Source organism: Lissotriton vulgaris, chromosome 2_1 (assembly GCF_964263255.1).
Source record: "Lissotriton vulgaris chromosome 2_1, aLisVul1.2, whole genome shotgun sequence".
Lineage (NCBI taxonomy): Eukaryota > Metazoa > Chordata > Amphibia > Caudata > Salamandridae > Lissotriton > Lissotriton vulgaris.
Window position 1 is genome coordinate 1,978,269,543 of NC_141687.1, and position 18,126 is coordinate 1,978,287,668.

The 18,126-nt window shown below is 44.5% G+C and overlaps 1 protein-coding gene across 1 annotated transcript in view; it reads right to left on the reverse strand.

The window, feature by feature from the left end:
* LOC147733595 (ADAMTS-like protein 5) overlaps positions 1–18,126 on the reverse strand; it is a 262,354-nt gene that overhangs the window by 67,956 nt on the left and 176,272 nt on the right. Inside the window, exons 7-8 of the mRNA XM_086958186.1 lie at positions 14,319–14,442; positions 4,243–4,326 (exon numbers count right to left, since the gene is read on the reverse strand). Of these exons, the coding sequence (XP_086814312.1) occupies positions 4,243–4,326; positions 14,319–14,442 (208 nt within the window). The remainder of the gene's footprint in view (positions 1–4,242; positions 4,327–14,318; positions 14,443–18,126) is intronic.

Consider the following 18,126-nt stretch of genomic DNA (forward strand, 5'->3'; position numbering starts at 1 on the left):
CCAGTTTGTGCAACAACAGGGAAGGTGCTGGATTTAAAAATCCAACACACTCCCTGGTGTCGCAATAGAGTAGGTCGTTGTTACGCTTTGCGATGTGATGGTTTTCGTGGTAACAACGCGGTTGTTGTAACAACTGCATTGGGAGAGTTGTGGCGCCGCAGCCAGGGCGCGTGACGCTGGATTCTGGGGATCATGGTTCAATCCCTGGTTCAGACGGCAGGGGTCTGCCCAGCACCATGCAACTCTGGGCAATAGCTCGCTCAATCTTCCCAATGGCCCCCAGCGCCGAGATACCCAAGCTTGAGGACTACCCATGGGTGTCTGAAGACTGGCTGAGGGTATCTTCGGGGAATGCTGAAGGTATCTGAGTGTATTTCAAGGGTCTTTGTAGGCTGATCAGGAAGGTTTAATGTCAACTTGAGGCCGGGATAGTCATGATCTTTGAGAGCATGCTCATGGGGTCTGAAGGTAAGCTGGAGGTACAAGCCATAGTAGTATCCAGTTAAATCTAACATAAATTCAGAAACTTCAATTACTGCCTTCTAAGCACCTCACGTTTCATTTTAAGTATTGGGTCAAAAGATAATGTAGCTATCACTTCTAGAATACTAGCCCACAGGCAAGCAGAATTGAATAGGTTTTCCATAATAGGTCCCCTTTTAAAGTCTCCTATGTGTCTTTAATAGTATCAATACTGTTCCTTGAAGAACTATGATCTTGTAATTGTTTGAATTAACACTCTCAAACGATAAAAAACATTTGTTGACCTTATTTTGTGACATAACTACTCTAAGACAGCTGCTAAATTACGCAGTGGTGGCTTGCACAGGTAAACTCTGTGGGCAGTGAGGCAGGGCAGGGTGGGAGATAGTGGAGTCCGACATATGAAAAAGTGGTAAGTAAGCAAATAAATAAATACAACTACTTACCTTACGCTCACCGCATCGCCAACTCGACGAAGCAGTGAGCACAAGGTAAGTGGATTTATTTTTTTATTTTACTTTCCCTATCCTGTTGTCTGTCCACTCCCCCCCCCCAACTCCCCCCCCCCCCCCTCTCCCCCCCTCCCTGCTGCTACCTGTGTCAACCGTGCCTGGAAGGAGGACAAAGCTGTGGTCAACTAACAACTGGAATAGGGAGACTAACATTTTTTGTGCATCCCAAATCGAATGGCACTGCACCCCGAAGGTTTCAGCTTCCAAACTCACAGATTTGCACTTTCAAACTTTTGAAGATCTTTCTGTAACCAATTACCTTTGTAATTCGTGTCTCAAGTATTTATTTTCAGTCCTTGCAGCTATTTCAGAATACAGGGCATATTTATTATAATTTCACGCAGGGCAACACAGCAAGTCAAGTTGCTGCCCTGCGTGAATGGCAAAGGGTAGAAGTGCGCCGTAATTAACATCAAACGGCGCATTCCTGTACTTTCCTTGTTCTGAGGCACTTTTGGCTGCCTAGCGCCAATGCAGGCACCCTTGCATGATGGTGCAAGGGCACTTGCATTGTAAGCAGGATACTTTTTGTGCAGGAAGGGACATTTTCAAGAACAAAAGGAATCCTGACAGGCATTTTCTTCTTTCTATGTGTGCTGCAGAATGCTGGTTGGGTGTCTGTGGGAAACACCGCTGCTGCTTTTTGTACAGGGAGCTGATATTGTAGCACTGCTGCAAAACCAGCCCCCTGTATAAAAGATGCCCCCCACCAGTCCAAAGCTGGCTCCCACCCTTCCAGCCCACTGGACAATTCTGGGTGTCCACTACGGCCAGTCCGGCTCTGATGGGGCCACATTACACAATAAGCGCATTTTCATTGCTTGTGCCGAGGGCATCTTTAAAAAGGTGCCCACGGCATAAACAATGAAAATTAGCCCTATTGCAATGAATGTGCTGCCCCCAGGGTAGCCGCAAACTCACGTTGCCCCGGGGGCTGCGCATTCAGGTGTAAAACGGAGTAGCTGCTTTACAGCCGCTCCGTGTTTTTTCACAATGCAGGTAGATATCCCCATGCACCCTCTGGGGGGTCCATGGGACACCCTTTCCCCCGCCACAGGACTGTCATCAGGGGGCGCAATGACAGTGCTCCTTCCTTTAAAGAGGCGTACTCTCAGTGCACGACCTGAGGGCTTCTTTGCCTCTGCACCCACATTGGTGATACGGCGCAGGCGCAGAGACAAAGGGATTCCCTCATTTGCATGGGGTATGCCCCCATGAAATGAGGGAATGACCCCTTGAAGACAGCTCTGGTGCTTTATGTGCGCCAGCACTATTGGTATTACAGAAGGGTCCGTAATACCAAAGTGTTCCAGTGGTGCGCAAAGCGGGTGTAAATGTCTGTTGCACCCCTGTCGCAATTTATGTAATACAGCCCATTTAGGCTCAATATGCAATCCTCCCAGGGGTGGTAATCAAGTATTTCAGATTGAAATTGCCATTTCTCAAATACACAAGAGCTGGCCATTATATCTTGAGGATTCTTAAAAAACAAGGCCCCAAGCTACACACTACAATGTTGAAATCAGTGCAGGTTACATATCACTCTGAGATTATTACTCTTACAGCCTCAGCCTCAGACAAAGAGCTATCCATTAAACAGAAGTTTGCACCAGGTTCAGTATGTAAACCACACGCCACAGTGGCAAAAGCCACATTTCCCCTGTATGTAAGGAACACATTACCCTGACAGTTTTTACATGTTTACATTGCCTTCCAAGAATAGCACATCTTCCCTTAGTATGTGTTTGTGCTACTCAATATATGTAAAATACTTAACGCCAAACTGATGGATCCACACGTTGAGAGGGATGTGCTTCATTATGTGGCACATCATTTTGCACATTGTCGAGTATGTGAAGCACCTATTGCGAAGCCGGTTTCTACTCTCTCCTGGCATGTACATTATTACCGCCACATCAATTCTACCATTGTCCAAATCTATCAGGGATCATTGCAAAACATATTTCAGTGCTGTAAAGTATTTAAGGTATCATTGCCATTTCAACTTCCACATTGGAAAGTATGTAAAGCACCATTGCCATGATGTCTCCACAGTGATCCGGTATGGTCATCACTGTTGCCGGGCCAGCTTCTACACCGCCTTGTTTGTGAAAAACTCTTTGCCGTACGTACCAGGTTCCCATACTGCTTCCCCTCCCTCATAAATGTAGGTGGGTGAAATGCTGGATGAGGCTAAGAGACTTGGGGCAATACAGATCGGGAAGGGCAATGTGACCCACCACTTTGCTGCGGTGGGGCCAATCACAGAGCAGAGTAAAGCTCCTTCTGCAAATGTGCAGATATGCTGGCTAGAAACCGCTAGATCATGTTCAAGCATCTCTTAATCTGGAATAGCAGGTTACTCATTAAATGGTACAGGAGGGCGGTGTGTGCCTACCCACCGCCGCATGTATTCAAAAGTAGCCCAATATGTCAGATTCCTGCATGTTCGTGCCCTGCAGACATGCCCTGGCAGCAGCATTAGGACCCTTTCTGTGTGATAATCCTCTGGGTACTTGTAGCGAACAGTATGGTCGAGGTCAAAACCACCCCTGGTTTTGTGGCGATTTACTGGTTGCCAATAGGTTAATAACGCAGTTGTGTCCTCCCTCTCTCTTGAACCCTTTTTGTCACTCTCTCCTCTAGCTGTTCTTCTCTTGCACACTCTGACAGTTCGCTCTACAACCAAATAGTGTATACCAATATCTTGCATAAGGGCCTATCATCTTTGTTGATGCCCCATGTACTACCTATAGTAGGCCAGTAACTGTCACCTTTGTTATTATTAAAGCGACCTGCAAATCCAGTTCTCATGAATGCGGTGTTCCTCTACAACAAACTAATGTAACTCACTGTGGAGCTAGTTAATGCAAGGTACTGTAATGTATTAATGAACTAAAATGAAACTGTATTCTGCCATATTTCATATATTTTAGTGTGCGAGCACCGCCCACTTTTAATCTGTTTATTGCTCTGCTCCTCTTTTACACATGCCCTGACAATAAAATAATAAAATGTTTGAACAAAAACAAAAAAATCACGGATTTGTGTGGTCAGTCGTATTTGGGGAGGAAAATATTCAGGCCACTTGGGGAGGAGGACTGTAGACCTATCAATTCATGTCGTTTATTTAACTTTTTCCGTATTCCGTAGCAGTATCACTATAGTGTGAGAACACTCTGCCCTATCAGGGCTGACTGTTAATAAGGCCTTCAGGGTTCTGAATGTTTACTTTGGCGTCTCTTACCCAGGTAGTTCTTACTGTTGTCTGTCACCTTGATGTGGGTGGCACCAGCAGGTATCAGAGTCACCTCACTGTATCCAAAATTACCTGCGGAAATCAGGAGATATCATCAGGAACTAGAAGCAGTTGAACTCTCAACACAAGTAAGAACAAGGCTGCTAGTGAGCAATCAGATAAAGTAACATCTGCAAACAAGTGACTCTTCGGCTAATTCGAAGAGGGTTCTTCAAAGAAAGGGTTAACACTTCAAAACAGGTTTGGACAAAATAGAGAACTTGCATTAACAGCAACACTAACATGAGCCCTGCTACTGGGGCGAACACACAGTTGCCTCTCGAACGGCATAAACACAATGTTACTATCGCGTTTGGATTATTACAAAGGGTTGATGGCCGGGGTGAAAAAATCCACGCTAAAAAACTTCAGAGTGTCCAATACGCAGCAGCGAGATTGGCACTTAAATTACCCAGAAGATCCTCGGCTACCACCGCGCTTAAGACCTTACATTGGCTGCCGCTACATAAGAGAATCTTATTTAAGATCTTGTTGACCTCCTTCAGAGCTTCAAATAAGACAGGTCCAAAGTATCTTGCGAGACGTTTTGCTCGCTATAACCATGCAAGATGCCTGAGGTCGGCAGGCGGCAACCTAATTAACATCCCCAGATTTAATTATAAAACCAAGGGAGGTAAGACACTTACTGTACTGGCCTCCAAGGCATGGAATGCCATGCCTAAAGACCTTAGACTTCTGGCTCAGGAGAATGCCTTTAGGAAACAATTAAAAACTTGGATCTACAGTTTGTCGGACAGTTTTGCAATGGCTGCAATCTAGGTTTTAATATTGTATTGTACACTGTATCAGCGCCAGGATGCTCCTTTCGGAGCAACAGTTAGCGCTCTATAAATACCATATACAAATACAAATACAAATGTGCAAACATTTTGTCAGGACAATGAGGAGGGACAGTGGAATGCTGGTGGCAGATGGAGATGTACAATACCGACTCTTCTGTGCAAATGAAACCCAGAAAAATAAGGTTTGATATGGATGACTGTCCTCGTACCTCAGACTGTTCAACTGAATTTCTCAAAGTATCAGTGCTCTAAATTCGCCTGTCAGGTCGCCATGCGTTCGAGGAACAGTTGCATTTAAAATTCGAGGGAGCGTCGTGAACCACGGTGCCCCGAGACGAATGCATGCTCCAGACCACACAAGGAGAAGTTACTGGAAGCAAGAATGTCAAAGGCGTTCCCTTAAGTACACGAGGAACTTCTGGGAATTTGAAAGGTCAAAAACACCAAACCCAAAAGAAGGTGAAATAGACGAAAGGGGGTGACGTTAGCGGAAGCAGGCAGGACAAAGGCACAAGACACACGACAAAAAGATGTTACATGATCGGGAAGTTGAAAAACACTCCAAGAGGAAGTTACTGGAAGCAGGAAGGTCAAAGGGATCACGTAAATAAACTACAACAGTATGTTACTTGAAGCAAAGCGGGTAAAGGCAACACATGCTTTAGAAGCAGAGAGGTCTAATAAATTAAGACAAACACATCTGGGCGTTGGAAAGTGATAAAAGTAGGATACAAGCAAATGTTAATGGAAGTAAGAAAGTCAAATAAGTGAAGTTCGTTACTGTGAATTTTTTAAATAAATTTCTTTTGATCTAAAAAAAATAAGTGAAGTCGAACACAAAAGGAGATGATTATTTGAATTGCTGCAACTGAAGTTGATACTGTAAGCAGAGTGTGCCATCACACAGAAGATGGTCAAAGAGAATGGTACTGGAACCAGGGCGCTAAAGAACAGAAGTCCTAATTTAAATTTGGTTACCGTCCACCGAACTGCCACATCATTCGCCGACAGCCTACACATTTTTAATTTCTCATCTTGGATGTGCAACTTCCCTTCCACCCCTCCTCTCCCTCAAGATTGGGAAAAAAGGACTGATTAGCAGACCCACCTTGCCATGGCAGCAAGGTGGGATTGCCATCTTAAAACTTTGGTTGGCAGGGAAAATGCAACCCTAAAATGAGAATACACTTCCAGCTACTGTCTGAGTATCAGGAACATTTTGAGAATTTCTGTGCAAAGCCACCATGATTTACATGACGGTCTTCCACAGAAAGGGTGCCTTCAGAAATGAAGGTAAGCCGGCTATCCTAAACCAGGCAGCCATGTCTTGGCTGCAATGACAGTCTTTCTTGAGTCACAGACCTTGGGGGCTTTCCTATTGGGAGCGCTGCTGACCCCTGTCCTGTAAGTGTGGTTGGGGCGTGCCCAGCATCTTACTGCATTTAGGTGTCGATTCCTTTAAAAACCTCCTCTAAATCAGACCCCACTATGTCCCCTGTTATAGACGAGTAGTATAGACAGCAGTGGTCAAAATACTTGTTTAATCATCCTAGTGAATACGGACATCAGTGACTAAAATGGTATTTGTAATATTCACACATTCATAAACTGTATTTCACAGCGTAATATATCTGTAATGTTAAACTAGCGTACGTCATGAACATTCTCAGTAGAGCAGAATTGAAGAGAGTGGGTTTGGGAAAGCAAGAAGCACCACTGACCAATCAATTAAGGGCATTTTACAAGCGCATGCAGTAAAAACTGTTACCTTTAGCAGTGTGTTCTTTGGTTAAGAAGAAGAAAGAATGAATGGGCTAGACAAAGAGGGCAGGAGAATAGAAAAACAACGGAGATGGATAGAGAGAGTGGTATATGCAGAGACACAGAATGTGTGAAAGAAAGAACAAAGTGTGTGGGTTGTATGATGTTTACAATGCATGATTTTTACCACACATGCCTTTACCACGCATCTGCCTTTACCATGCAGGTAAGTATAAATAAGGTAAGTGCTTGATATATATATATATATTGATTTTCATACTACAGGAAATTCACTGAACTTTAATCTTTCTGCTGTAGGGTGTTTGTTGAGTATGTTTTCCATGACTATTGCAACAGGAAATCATGTGACTTGTAGTTCTGACATTTTAAGTTGGAAAAGTATCAACGCTCGTTGTGTGAGCAAGGCAGAGATGCCGAAACTCGTTACAGCAAAATAAATAAATGCGAAGTAACTTTAGAGAAGTCGAGCTTCTGTGTCGGTGTCTGATTTTTATCAGGGAATTGAAGCTGGTGTTTATAAGTAAAATGTTTATTATTTTGGGGTGGTAGATTCCCCAAACCGCCCATTTAAAAAAAAATATTTATATTTCTCTTTATTAAATACCCTTACCCCTCCTATACCACTACCGCTACTAAACTTTAAAAATACCTTTACTACCCAATACCCATATCCTGAGCTATTAATGGACCCTGGGATCCCATTCCCCAGGGCAGGCTCACTAGTTTATTTATTTATTATTTTATTTTTAGAGTTTTCTATAGCGCGAACTTGAACCGATTAGGTTATCAGAGCGCTTTACATAGCACCAGTTCCGTTACATGTTATCACAGCAGTTTACATAGAATCAGTTACGTTGCACATTTCAGAATCTTGAACCGATTAGGTTATCAAAGCGCTTTACATAAGACAGCATTCGATGTCCAGTGCCCTCCTCCGCCGTGTAGCGGGGGACCTCTTCCAGCCCTCCGAAGTCGTCGAGCTGTCGGGACTAGGCTCCTGGAATTTCAGCTGCCCCTTTACAACTAATTTGTTTGAAGTCATGACGGAAATCTCAATCCCAGCAGCAACCAAGTGAGCTCTCTGTCTCCAAGTTTCTCTCCGCGCTTGGTGATAGTCTAGTATTTTGGATTTAGGCGGCTCGCACTGGTCATGTCACGTGACAGACTTCAGGAAACCTCGTTGTTTTGAAAGTTTTTCTCAAGGTCATAAATTCCCACAGCACAATATTTCCATCTTAATTCTTATGCGTGGAAATAACAGGAAACTAGCAGCAGGTCGGGAGGCAGGCCAAAAGTCCAAGAGAGGGCCACAGGATTAGCAGGAGGCCGGGGAAAAGTTGGGGCGTGCCAGTGGAAGCGGCGATCGCCATCAGAAGCCGCCTCCGGCCGCCATCTTAGGGTCAGGCAGGCGCTGGGAGGATTCCCTCGGTGGGGGTCTCCACCGAAGTGAAGGTAGAGGAAATTATGCCAGTAGCTGCGGCGAGAGTCTCAACGAGCCGGGGTAGCGCAGGACGCAATCCTACCTCCAGCGGCGGCCGCCGTCAGCAGAGTCCACAGCGCAGTGCCGCCCGCCATCTTGAGCGCCTCTGCCCTCTCCTCCTTCACCTCGGGAGAACGAGCCTGTCTGCCAACCTCGGAGCGATCGCTGCTGCTCCGCTCCTGCCCCACTCGCTCCGCTTCGTGCTGAACAAAAGAGCGGTCAAAATGACGGGCTGTAACTGCCCAGGGCCGGGTGAGAGGTGAGAGGTGAGAGGTGGTTGTTGCTTCTAGGAGTTTCAGCCAGTAGACTTGTTAAGTTGCAAAGACATATTAGGGACATGATGAAGGCTTACCAAGGGATGCATTCATCCCAGTAATGGCTTTGTGGTTTGTCACTCACTTTTGCTTGCTTTCTATTTTCTGGCCCGTCCAGCATACCTTGTCCCTCCTGTGGAGCATAACCTGTTTGCCACCTCTCCGATTAGCTCCTTCTATCCTTCCACAAGTGCTCGCTTTTTTTGTGCACACTTTATTCCTATTTCAATAAGCACTTCCCATGAATGAGTCTGTTTTCCAGCTGTCTTCCTGATGAACTTCTCTGCCCACCTCTTGTGCTCCACGTTGTTCTATTGCCTGTATGCGTCTCTCCCCCCACCTAGAGCTCCAGGTTGTGCCGTTGTGCCCTCGTGCCATGTCCTCTACCCCCACCCTGCCCTCCACGTTGTCCTTTTGCCTGTGTCCTGCTCTCCATGTTCCCGCTCACCTTTGCCACTGGCGTAACATAAATTGAGGGGGCCTCCCTTCCCGGTAGGAAGAGGGGATGTTCTAGGGAGCCCACCCACAGGACATTGTGGTTTTCCTGCCTGCACAAGCTTGGGAAGGGAAGCCTGCCATTGCTCCCACTTGGCGGGAGCATATTTGAAGCTCCCACCACATGGGAGCAAACACAAAGTCTGCTCCCAGCTGGCGGGAGCTTTAAAAATGCTCCCGCCAGCTAAGAGTAGACTTTTGATCTGTTTCTCTGCCTGCACTGATGGGAGCAGGGAAGCAGATCAAAATATTGCTCCTGCCTGGAGGGAGAAGCATAAGTATCTGTTCCCTGCGGATGGGAGCAATGCTGGCTCCCACTGCCTAAGGAAAGTGGGCTGGGGCGGTGGCGGCTGCTGGGCTCCCCCTGTGGCCTGCCAACACGTGTGTTGTGGGTGCCCTGGGAGGTCACCAGGCCCACCCACCATTCAGTAATGCGGGCCATGGGGGTGGAGTCCTCAGATCTGGAAAAGGCTTGGTCAGTGGGCTTCATGGCCTCTCTCCTCTTTAATGAAAGGAAACGGCACTGGGGAGATGTGGTTCTCAAGTCTAATAAAGCTCAGGCAGGGGGGCCACAAGCCCCCCCCCCCCCGGTTTGATTTTCTTTTATAAAGGCCTTTGGAAATTGTGTCCAAGGGCCTAATAAAGCTAAAGGAGGGGATACGCAGAGCGTTCCTCTCCTTTAAAAACATACATCCCAGGGTGATGGGTCCGAATGGCCAAATTAGGCTTGGGGAGGGGGCATACACCCCCCTTTAACGAAAAATACAGCTGCAGAAGATGCAACACCTTGGGTCTATAAAGTATTGGTGAGGGTGTGGCTCCCCTACCCTTTTATTTATATATTGACCCTGGGGTTGGGGTCCCCAGAGCCTATTTAGGCTCAGTGAGTGGATCACAGGCCCCATCCTGTTATTAATTGCTCTGACCCAAGGGCTGTGGTCCCTGGGGCCTAATCAGGCTCGGTGAGGGGGTCGCTGGGCCAGGCCCTGTACCCTCTGCCACACATGGTGAAGGACCTGCACAGCGTAGGGTTAGCTGCCTTTGGAGAGGGTTGCTACAGGCCTTATGGACCACCCCTCCTGCCATAGCGCACAGCCAAAGGCCTGCACAGCTTGGGGTTGAATTTACATACGATTACTTTACATTAACAAAACCCTAGAAGTTCACTGAAAAAACAAAGGTTAAGGTCATGTTATAGTTAGGTAAAATGTTCAGAAACAACGTAACATTTTAAACTCCAAAAATCATGGAAATTCACCAGTTATAGTTATCTCAAGTAGCTATAATTTGTGCTCCAAGTTAACTATTATTCGCAACCTCACCATGCACTGCATGTATCACACATATTGCATCACTCATGACATCTTCTATTACATCATTGATAATATCACTGCAACATTTGTAATTAAATTGTTGATAAGAAAACTGTGCATGGCGGGAACAAAAGTTATAGTTACTTTAGGGCTTGAGTTATAGTTACTTGAGATAACTGTAATTGGTGAATTTCTGTGTTTTTGAGAGTTTAAAGCCTTACATTGTTGCTGAACGTTTTACCTAAATATATTGGTACTTTGACCTTTGATTTTTTGAGTGAATATATACATAAATACATATAAAATTACTTTAAAAAGACTTACGATGCATGGTAATGGTATGCTTGGTAAAATGCCCAGAAAATGCAAGCCTGGTAACTGCATGCGTGGTAAAAGCTGTGTGGTAAAGGCACTATGTGGTAATTGCCTTGTTGTAAAGCCTGCTTCCCCACAGAATGGGAAGTCTGATCTCAGCAGAAGAAACCACAGAAAGAAAAAAAAGGGGTTTGTTGTTCTTGCAAGATGTGTGAGGCAGAAAGGAAAAAGCATGATGGAGTACGAAATAGGATGTAAAGTGGCAGGAGTAGTGACAGACCAATTTTCAGGCCTGGCACAATGATGGAGGAATTTGTAATGAGTGATCCTTGTGGAGAGCCCTGTAGTACAGCGGAATGTGTAGAATAGTACCAGAGAAATTTTGCTTAGGTTGACAGATATTTAAGTGGATTAATATTGGAAGCATGGTGAAGGGAAGGAACAAATGCTTATGGACAGTGGAGTGTTTGATAGCAGAGGCAAATAAAAGCTGTTGTAGAACAGGCAAGCGGATTGGAAGCAGGGTACGAATCAAAGGTGTAATGAATGAGACCGGCCAGTGTGGGGAAGGGTGTGCTCGCAGACATTGGCGGATGTTGTTATTGGAAGCTGGATTAGAATTTTAATGGAAACAGAAAGGTGATCACTATTGAAATTGAAGAACCCCATGGATTCAGTGTTTCTCAATGCTATTACTCGCAAAGCAGAACCTTATGCTCAGTGTTATAAAGGACTGTGTCTTTTGTTGTTGGAAGCAGGGGCGCAGTGTTGTAATATAAAGAATGGAGTAACTCGTTAGGTGTACAGGACGTCCAATGATTGAAAATGGGGCAATTAATTATTGCTCATAGGAGGAAACGTGGTGCTCATTGCTAAAAAGCATTGGCGTGATTATGGCAAAGCAGAGTGCACGGTGTTATAGATGATAGCGCAGAACATCATGGTAGGCATGGCATTCAATGTTATAGAGGATCAATAGTAACTATATAGGAAGTCAATTTCATAGAGGATGGAGCAGAATATTGGGACATAGAGCAGATCATTAAGGGATATAGGGGGCATTCATGTAAAGAAAAGGGAGGTAATATGAGAACAGTGGTGCTTGATGGGAATGGGAACTGAGCTGACCTTTATGGGAAGAAGGTGATGAAGCATATAGACCATGGGTAAGAATATTGTAGGATGCCTAACAAATAACAGAGCTATTCATTTACTTCTTTTCCAAGGCATTGCATCATGAGGTTTGTCCAAACCCTATGATGCAGACTATAGCATGAGATGAGGAAGTGGAACTGCAGTAAAGGGATTATCAGTGAGTAATGGAGCATAAGGAGGACCAGGATCCTCAATTGTGTAGACAGTGAAGGAGTACTCTATAGGAAGGAAAGTGCTTATTATTATTCTGTAGAGATCAGGGACAGACAATATGGCCAACAAGGTGCATGATGGTATATAGAGTGGAGATGGTCATTACAGGAAGAATAATGCATCAGCATTATTTTTTTATTGAGTACGTGTATCTTACTGCTCTAAAATTCGAAATCCTTCATGAATCTTGAGTATGGTATATCAGCGCACAGGGAAAGCTTTGTGATGTAAGCTACACAAAATTAAACTAGATATTAGAGGAAGCAAGGGCCACAACAGGGAGAAAACGTGTCAGGAAGACATTGCCTCATATCTGGGAATGAAACCCAGGAACCACGTATTGATACACCTGTCGAGAGACGACTGCGCACAGCAAGACTACCCTAAATGCAGACTCTGAGCTACAGAAGTGTCAGCAACATGATACATCAAAACATATAAAGCAGATAACATTTAGAGAAGGGAGGCAGGCTGCTAAATAGTGTAGATTGTCAATAAGGAGACAGGATGCTTCATGGTGTTGAGAATGGGGCATGGCTTAGCTGGCGTGATAGTACCAGAGAGAATGGATTCAAACATATTGTGAAGCAGCGAGATTAATGCTCGAGAGAATGGACCTCATCCTTTTTGTAGGAAGAATGTTAAAATATGCAGAAACTGGGGTGAGCAGGACCTCATACGAATGAGGTTATAGTGTAGAAAATGTAGCAGACTTTTATGCGAAGGTTCTTGTTGGAAGCAGGGATTCAGCGATTGTGGCTGAGATAGAGCACCTTCCAATGTACGCTGTGTACAGAAATGAGTTAAGAAGGTAGTGAGCTCTGGTGTGCAGTTCAGTAGTCTGGGCTGGTGAGTAGTAGACATGAGGTGGTACAATGAATGCGGTTTGGAATAAGGGTTACTAGAAGCAGTATGTCTACTGTGTAAATGTAGTCTTGATAGAGCATACAATGAGCAGCAGTGGATGAGGCATTTACTTGAGCAAAATCTAATGAGAGAATAACTATAAGTAAGGTTCATGTGTGACAGTGCATGATTGAGGGGAGGGTACTTGAATCAGCACACACAGAATACAATTAGAATGTTACTATCAGAAGGGTGTGTGGTTATAGATATTAAGACGTCTACGGTGACCTTGCAAAATATGATGGCTCTGATATGTAGCAGGCATGCAGGTTCAGAGAAGAATGAGAGGTTATATCAGCAGGCTGCAGGTATATCAGTGCTTTAAATGGACAGGTAAGGATGCCTGAATTGTTTTAATGTAAATAGTAGAGGGCCAGCACTTTTTAGCAGTGATGCCCTACTTTTCATAGGAGAGTACCCAAACTTCTCAGTAGGGATAAGTGCTCTGGAATAGTGAATACTGGAACTTCTGTAATTTAATTTCAAGCACTGATTGGACTCACAAGTCAGAATGAGAGTTAAAGTGCAGAATAGGAGATTCACTATATGAGAGGTGGGGTGTTCACTCGTCTGTAGGGCCGCGGGGCGAAGGGAGGCCGATATGAGAATATCAGAAATAATGGGCTTAGTGTTGCTCAGAGATGAACAAGGGAAGCAGCCACAAGAGGCAGGCTGTTCTGTGCTCTGCAATGATTTATTATTGATGTGAAGCAACATGTGAGAGCAAGCCACTGGAGCAGAAATGCTGTGCACAAGGGTGGAAGTGGTGCAGCTAGGATGGAGAATACAAACCAGAGTAAATGTCTGAGGCATTGTACAAAGAGGCTGATTTTTGTGGAGAGTGATCAAAGAAACAAAAACAGCAGGTAGACAGGCGCATGGGATGCAAAAGAGGGAGGTCTATGCCTACCCAGGTAGTTCACTGCTGTACAGGGATGCGAGAGGAAGGGAGCCGGATAACCGAACTATGATGCTCAGCGCTGTACAGGGATGAGGTGGGGCACTTACGAAAGGTGGGTTGCTCAGAGTGGCACAAGGATGAGGTGGGATGTAGAATCAGGGACAGTGTTGTACATGGATGAGCGAGGGAAGCATTCAAGAGAGGAAGGGAGCTCAGTGCAGTACAAGGGTGAGGAAGGGAGCAGAGATCAGAAGCAGGGTGTTCAGTGTTGTACAGGGATGAACGAGGGAGGCAGTTACCAGAAGCAGTGCGCTCGATGGTGTAGTGGAGAATGAGGGAGGCAGTTACCAGAGGTGGGGTACTCGGTGGTGTAAACATTGTGGTAGTGTCTGCAGGTAGCATTCTTGCCACCACAGACTCCACAAATATCATTCTTCATCTCAGAGCCCAGGATGAGGTCACAGCCAATGTGCTACCAAAGGAAGAAGAGAGAGAAACATATTATAATTCTGAAATTTAACATAAAATCTATTTGCATTGAGAGCCATGTTCTACTAGAGCAGGGGTCTCCAAACCGGTCCTGGAAGGCCGGCTCCATGCCAGATTTTTAAAATAACTACATGCATCTCAATGGGGATGTCCCAAAAATCTGGCATGGATCCGGCCCTCCAGGACCGGTTTGGAGACCCCTGTACTAGAGGGTTACATTAAGGACAAACTGTACAGAGTGGCTAAGACGTATCTTCCATCATTCGGCCACTGCTCACTGGGGTATTATCTACAGGTGTGAAATTATCCCCAAACGCAAGAGCAGCAGTCCCAAAAACTGTGATGGCACAAGGACAGCACTCAACCTACCCCTTCTGCCAGCTACACTGTGCCATAATGAATGACACCATACCTGCTTGTTTGACAAGATGTATCCACTACTGCCAGCTAACATATTTCAAAAACTCAAACACATGCACTGCCTCAAATGATTGACCTAAAACGCAGCTAGGAAAGCACATAGAGTGGAAAATGACCCTTAGACTATTTGGAGGCCTTACCCTGCCTCTAAATCAATTACTTCCTGAGTTATGAACAAGGTTTATAAGAAAAGAAACAGAACACTACGCCTTGTCATACTGTATCAATTTAATGGTAAAAGATGATACGTTGCATTAATGCTACAAAGCTAAATAGTAATGAAACACAACAATCATCAATACTCAAATATAAAGAACCATATTAATGCACTATGTTTAAGTAAGTTTAATAATAGATAGCAATATGCATTGTATCAATACAGAAATACAGTCTCATTAACATTAGAGACTGGGTTTGGGTCAATATTTGGAGACGGTCATCGATTCATTAGACAAAAAGAGTCATTGGCTCATGCTACTGCGACACTAATTAAACAAGTAGATGGAGACGGTCTTTGGGAGAGTAGGTCGGGCACTTATTGTTCCATTTGATGGGGCAATCCCTTGGCCATAGATGAAGACAGCCATTGGACCATCAGTTTGTGACATTTATTGGACCATTGGATTGAGACAAATTTTGGACCATTGACTAGGGCAAGCCGCATAACTATCAGAAAGGGAATGCTATGGAACATTAGATGGGGAGCCACAGCAGGATGTTAGCTGGTGCCGGTTATTGAGCCATTTGTTATACACTGGCATTGTGCCGATAGAGATATTCGTTCTACATCAAGTGACGATGAGTATTAGCACATTACTTTAACTTAATCATTGGATCATTCCATGCAGACAGTTAATGGACTAATAACGATATGCTGCAAAGCATCCGAGTGTGATGGCTCATGCGCAAGTAGGGCAGTCTCAAGTATTCAGCACTGCTCTCTTCAGTCGATTCCTTTTGCATACAGAGTTCCTTAATCTATTACTAGAAATTGTTGCTATCATATCAGTTATGCAGAATTGTCCATAAACTAGTTGTCGCAAGAAGATCCTGGAACACATACTGCCCTAATACAATTGAGTCATCAAGCAATAGACAACACAATAAAAGAAGCATTTTTCTGGCATTTCTTCCAAGCTAACAAAAACAACCAACCAGGAAACAAAGGATATGAGTCAGTTATGAGGTAAAGCCCCAATCTCCTTCTGATAATCCCAGCACTTGTTTTGAGGACAAGGCACCTATATATCCACATTAATGGAGGTTAAATGATTCTGTGATTAGAAACAACAAGTAAAAGAGGGATGGCAGCAGATACAGAAGACACCGATGTTCATTTAGACATCGCATGCCATCACAATGCATTTTTAGGAACTAGATATACAACGCATTCCATTACAATGCATACCATTACAACGCATACAATTACAACGCATATTACTTTTAGGGCAACAGTAGGGTAAGTGTTGGTTAGTGTAGGGGTAAAAATTACTATTCCCACTCCAGTGAGTGCAACAGTAGGGTAAGCGTTGGATAGTTTAGGGGTAAAAATGACTATTCCCACTTCAGTGAGTGAAACAGTAGGGTAAGTGTTGGATAGGGAAGTGCTAAAAATGACTATTCCCCATTACTTATCTTATATTGCATTGTAATGACATGCGTTGTAGTGACATGCGTTGTAATCGCATGCGTTGTAGAGACATGCGATTTAATGGCTGCGTTGTAATGGTATGCAATGTAAAGGATGTTACATTGTAATGACTGCGTTGTAAAGGTAGTGCGATGTAATGACTGCGTTGTAAAGGTTGTTTTTACTTACAAAACTTAACTCCCTCATAACATGGTGCATAAAATTGGAAGTGTAAATTTTTCATATCACAAATTCTAAAATGTTTCAGTTTTATAATGTCTACACCACTCAACAAGACCCTGATGTTGGTTGTTGGGTCTGTTTCTACATACATGCAGATGATATGCATATTTATATGTCTGTTAACTCTTCTGGTGTATTAACGCTTGCTGTCTCAATGTGGCCCATATTTTGACAGTCTCCCTCAAGGCAATGGATGCTTTAGTGCAGGCGTACTTCATAAACCTGAATTTCAACGGGGGGAACGTCCCTTCTCTGATGGTCTCAAGTGCATTGGGAAATCTGTCTAATTTGTGCGGGCTGTTTACAATCCTTGAATTTTACTGAATAGAAATATCTCTTTTGCTGTCCATAAGAAAGTGGTTGTGAAATTCTGTCACTTTCAACTCTTACCTTTTCTTCCTGAGGCATATCATGTTTAATTGTAGAGACCATTACCCTATCCTGGCTGAATGTCTGTAAAGGTCTATAACTGGTTCTGCGAAATCCTTCTGCACCGGCTTCAACATCTTCAGATTAGGGGTGGGCGGAAAATCCGTTCCGCTCGCGGATTTTGCGGATTTTCGGGAAATCCGCAATCCGCGAGATTTGCGAATTTCCTGAAAAATCCGCAAATCCGCGAGCAGCGGATTTTGCTCGCACTGCTCGCACTGTTCGCGTGAGTTCGCGCCCCGCGAATAAGTGCGAAATTGCAGAAATACGATTTTAGCAAAACTGAAAGTAACTACTTACCAGGTTCAAAAGTTCAGGCTCATCATTAGTAGCCATTTCCTGTAGTGCTTCCTGAGGGGCCCCTCCAGAGTTCAGTTGCCAGTTGCAACTATTATGTGACCCTGCTCTGAACCTCAGAATAGTTACACATATGCCACAAAGGTCCTGAATTACAGCTAAGGGAGACAAGCAGGAGCCAGGCTGGAAGTTAAAATCCATTAATCAGCCCCTAATTCATTATTGTCAGTTGGGGCAGGGCAGGTGTTGTAACTAATTTTGCAACAATGAAAGCACTTAGCAAGTGCAAAAGATCACTAATCAGGGCGCACTAAGGAAGCAGGTGCCAGCTAAAAAAATATTCTGTGACACATTAATCAGCCCCAAATTAATTCAGGTCACTTGAGGCAGGGAAGGTGTGCTTTGCTTTGCCAAAAATAATGTACACTGGACAACCAGAGGGTGTGGTGATGAAACAGAGGGTGGCATGGGTGGGCCAGAGGGTGGCATGAGTAGTCAGAGAGTGGCAGTGGTGACAGAGAGTGGCAGTGATGAAGAAGAGTGTCCCAAACAGGTTGGACACGTAGAAACAACAAGTTCGCAAAACTTGCGACCCGACAGGTAAGTTCGCAAATTGCGAAATTGTAAAAACCCCTCGCGAACTGGCAG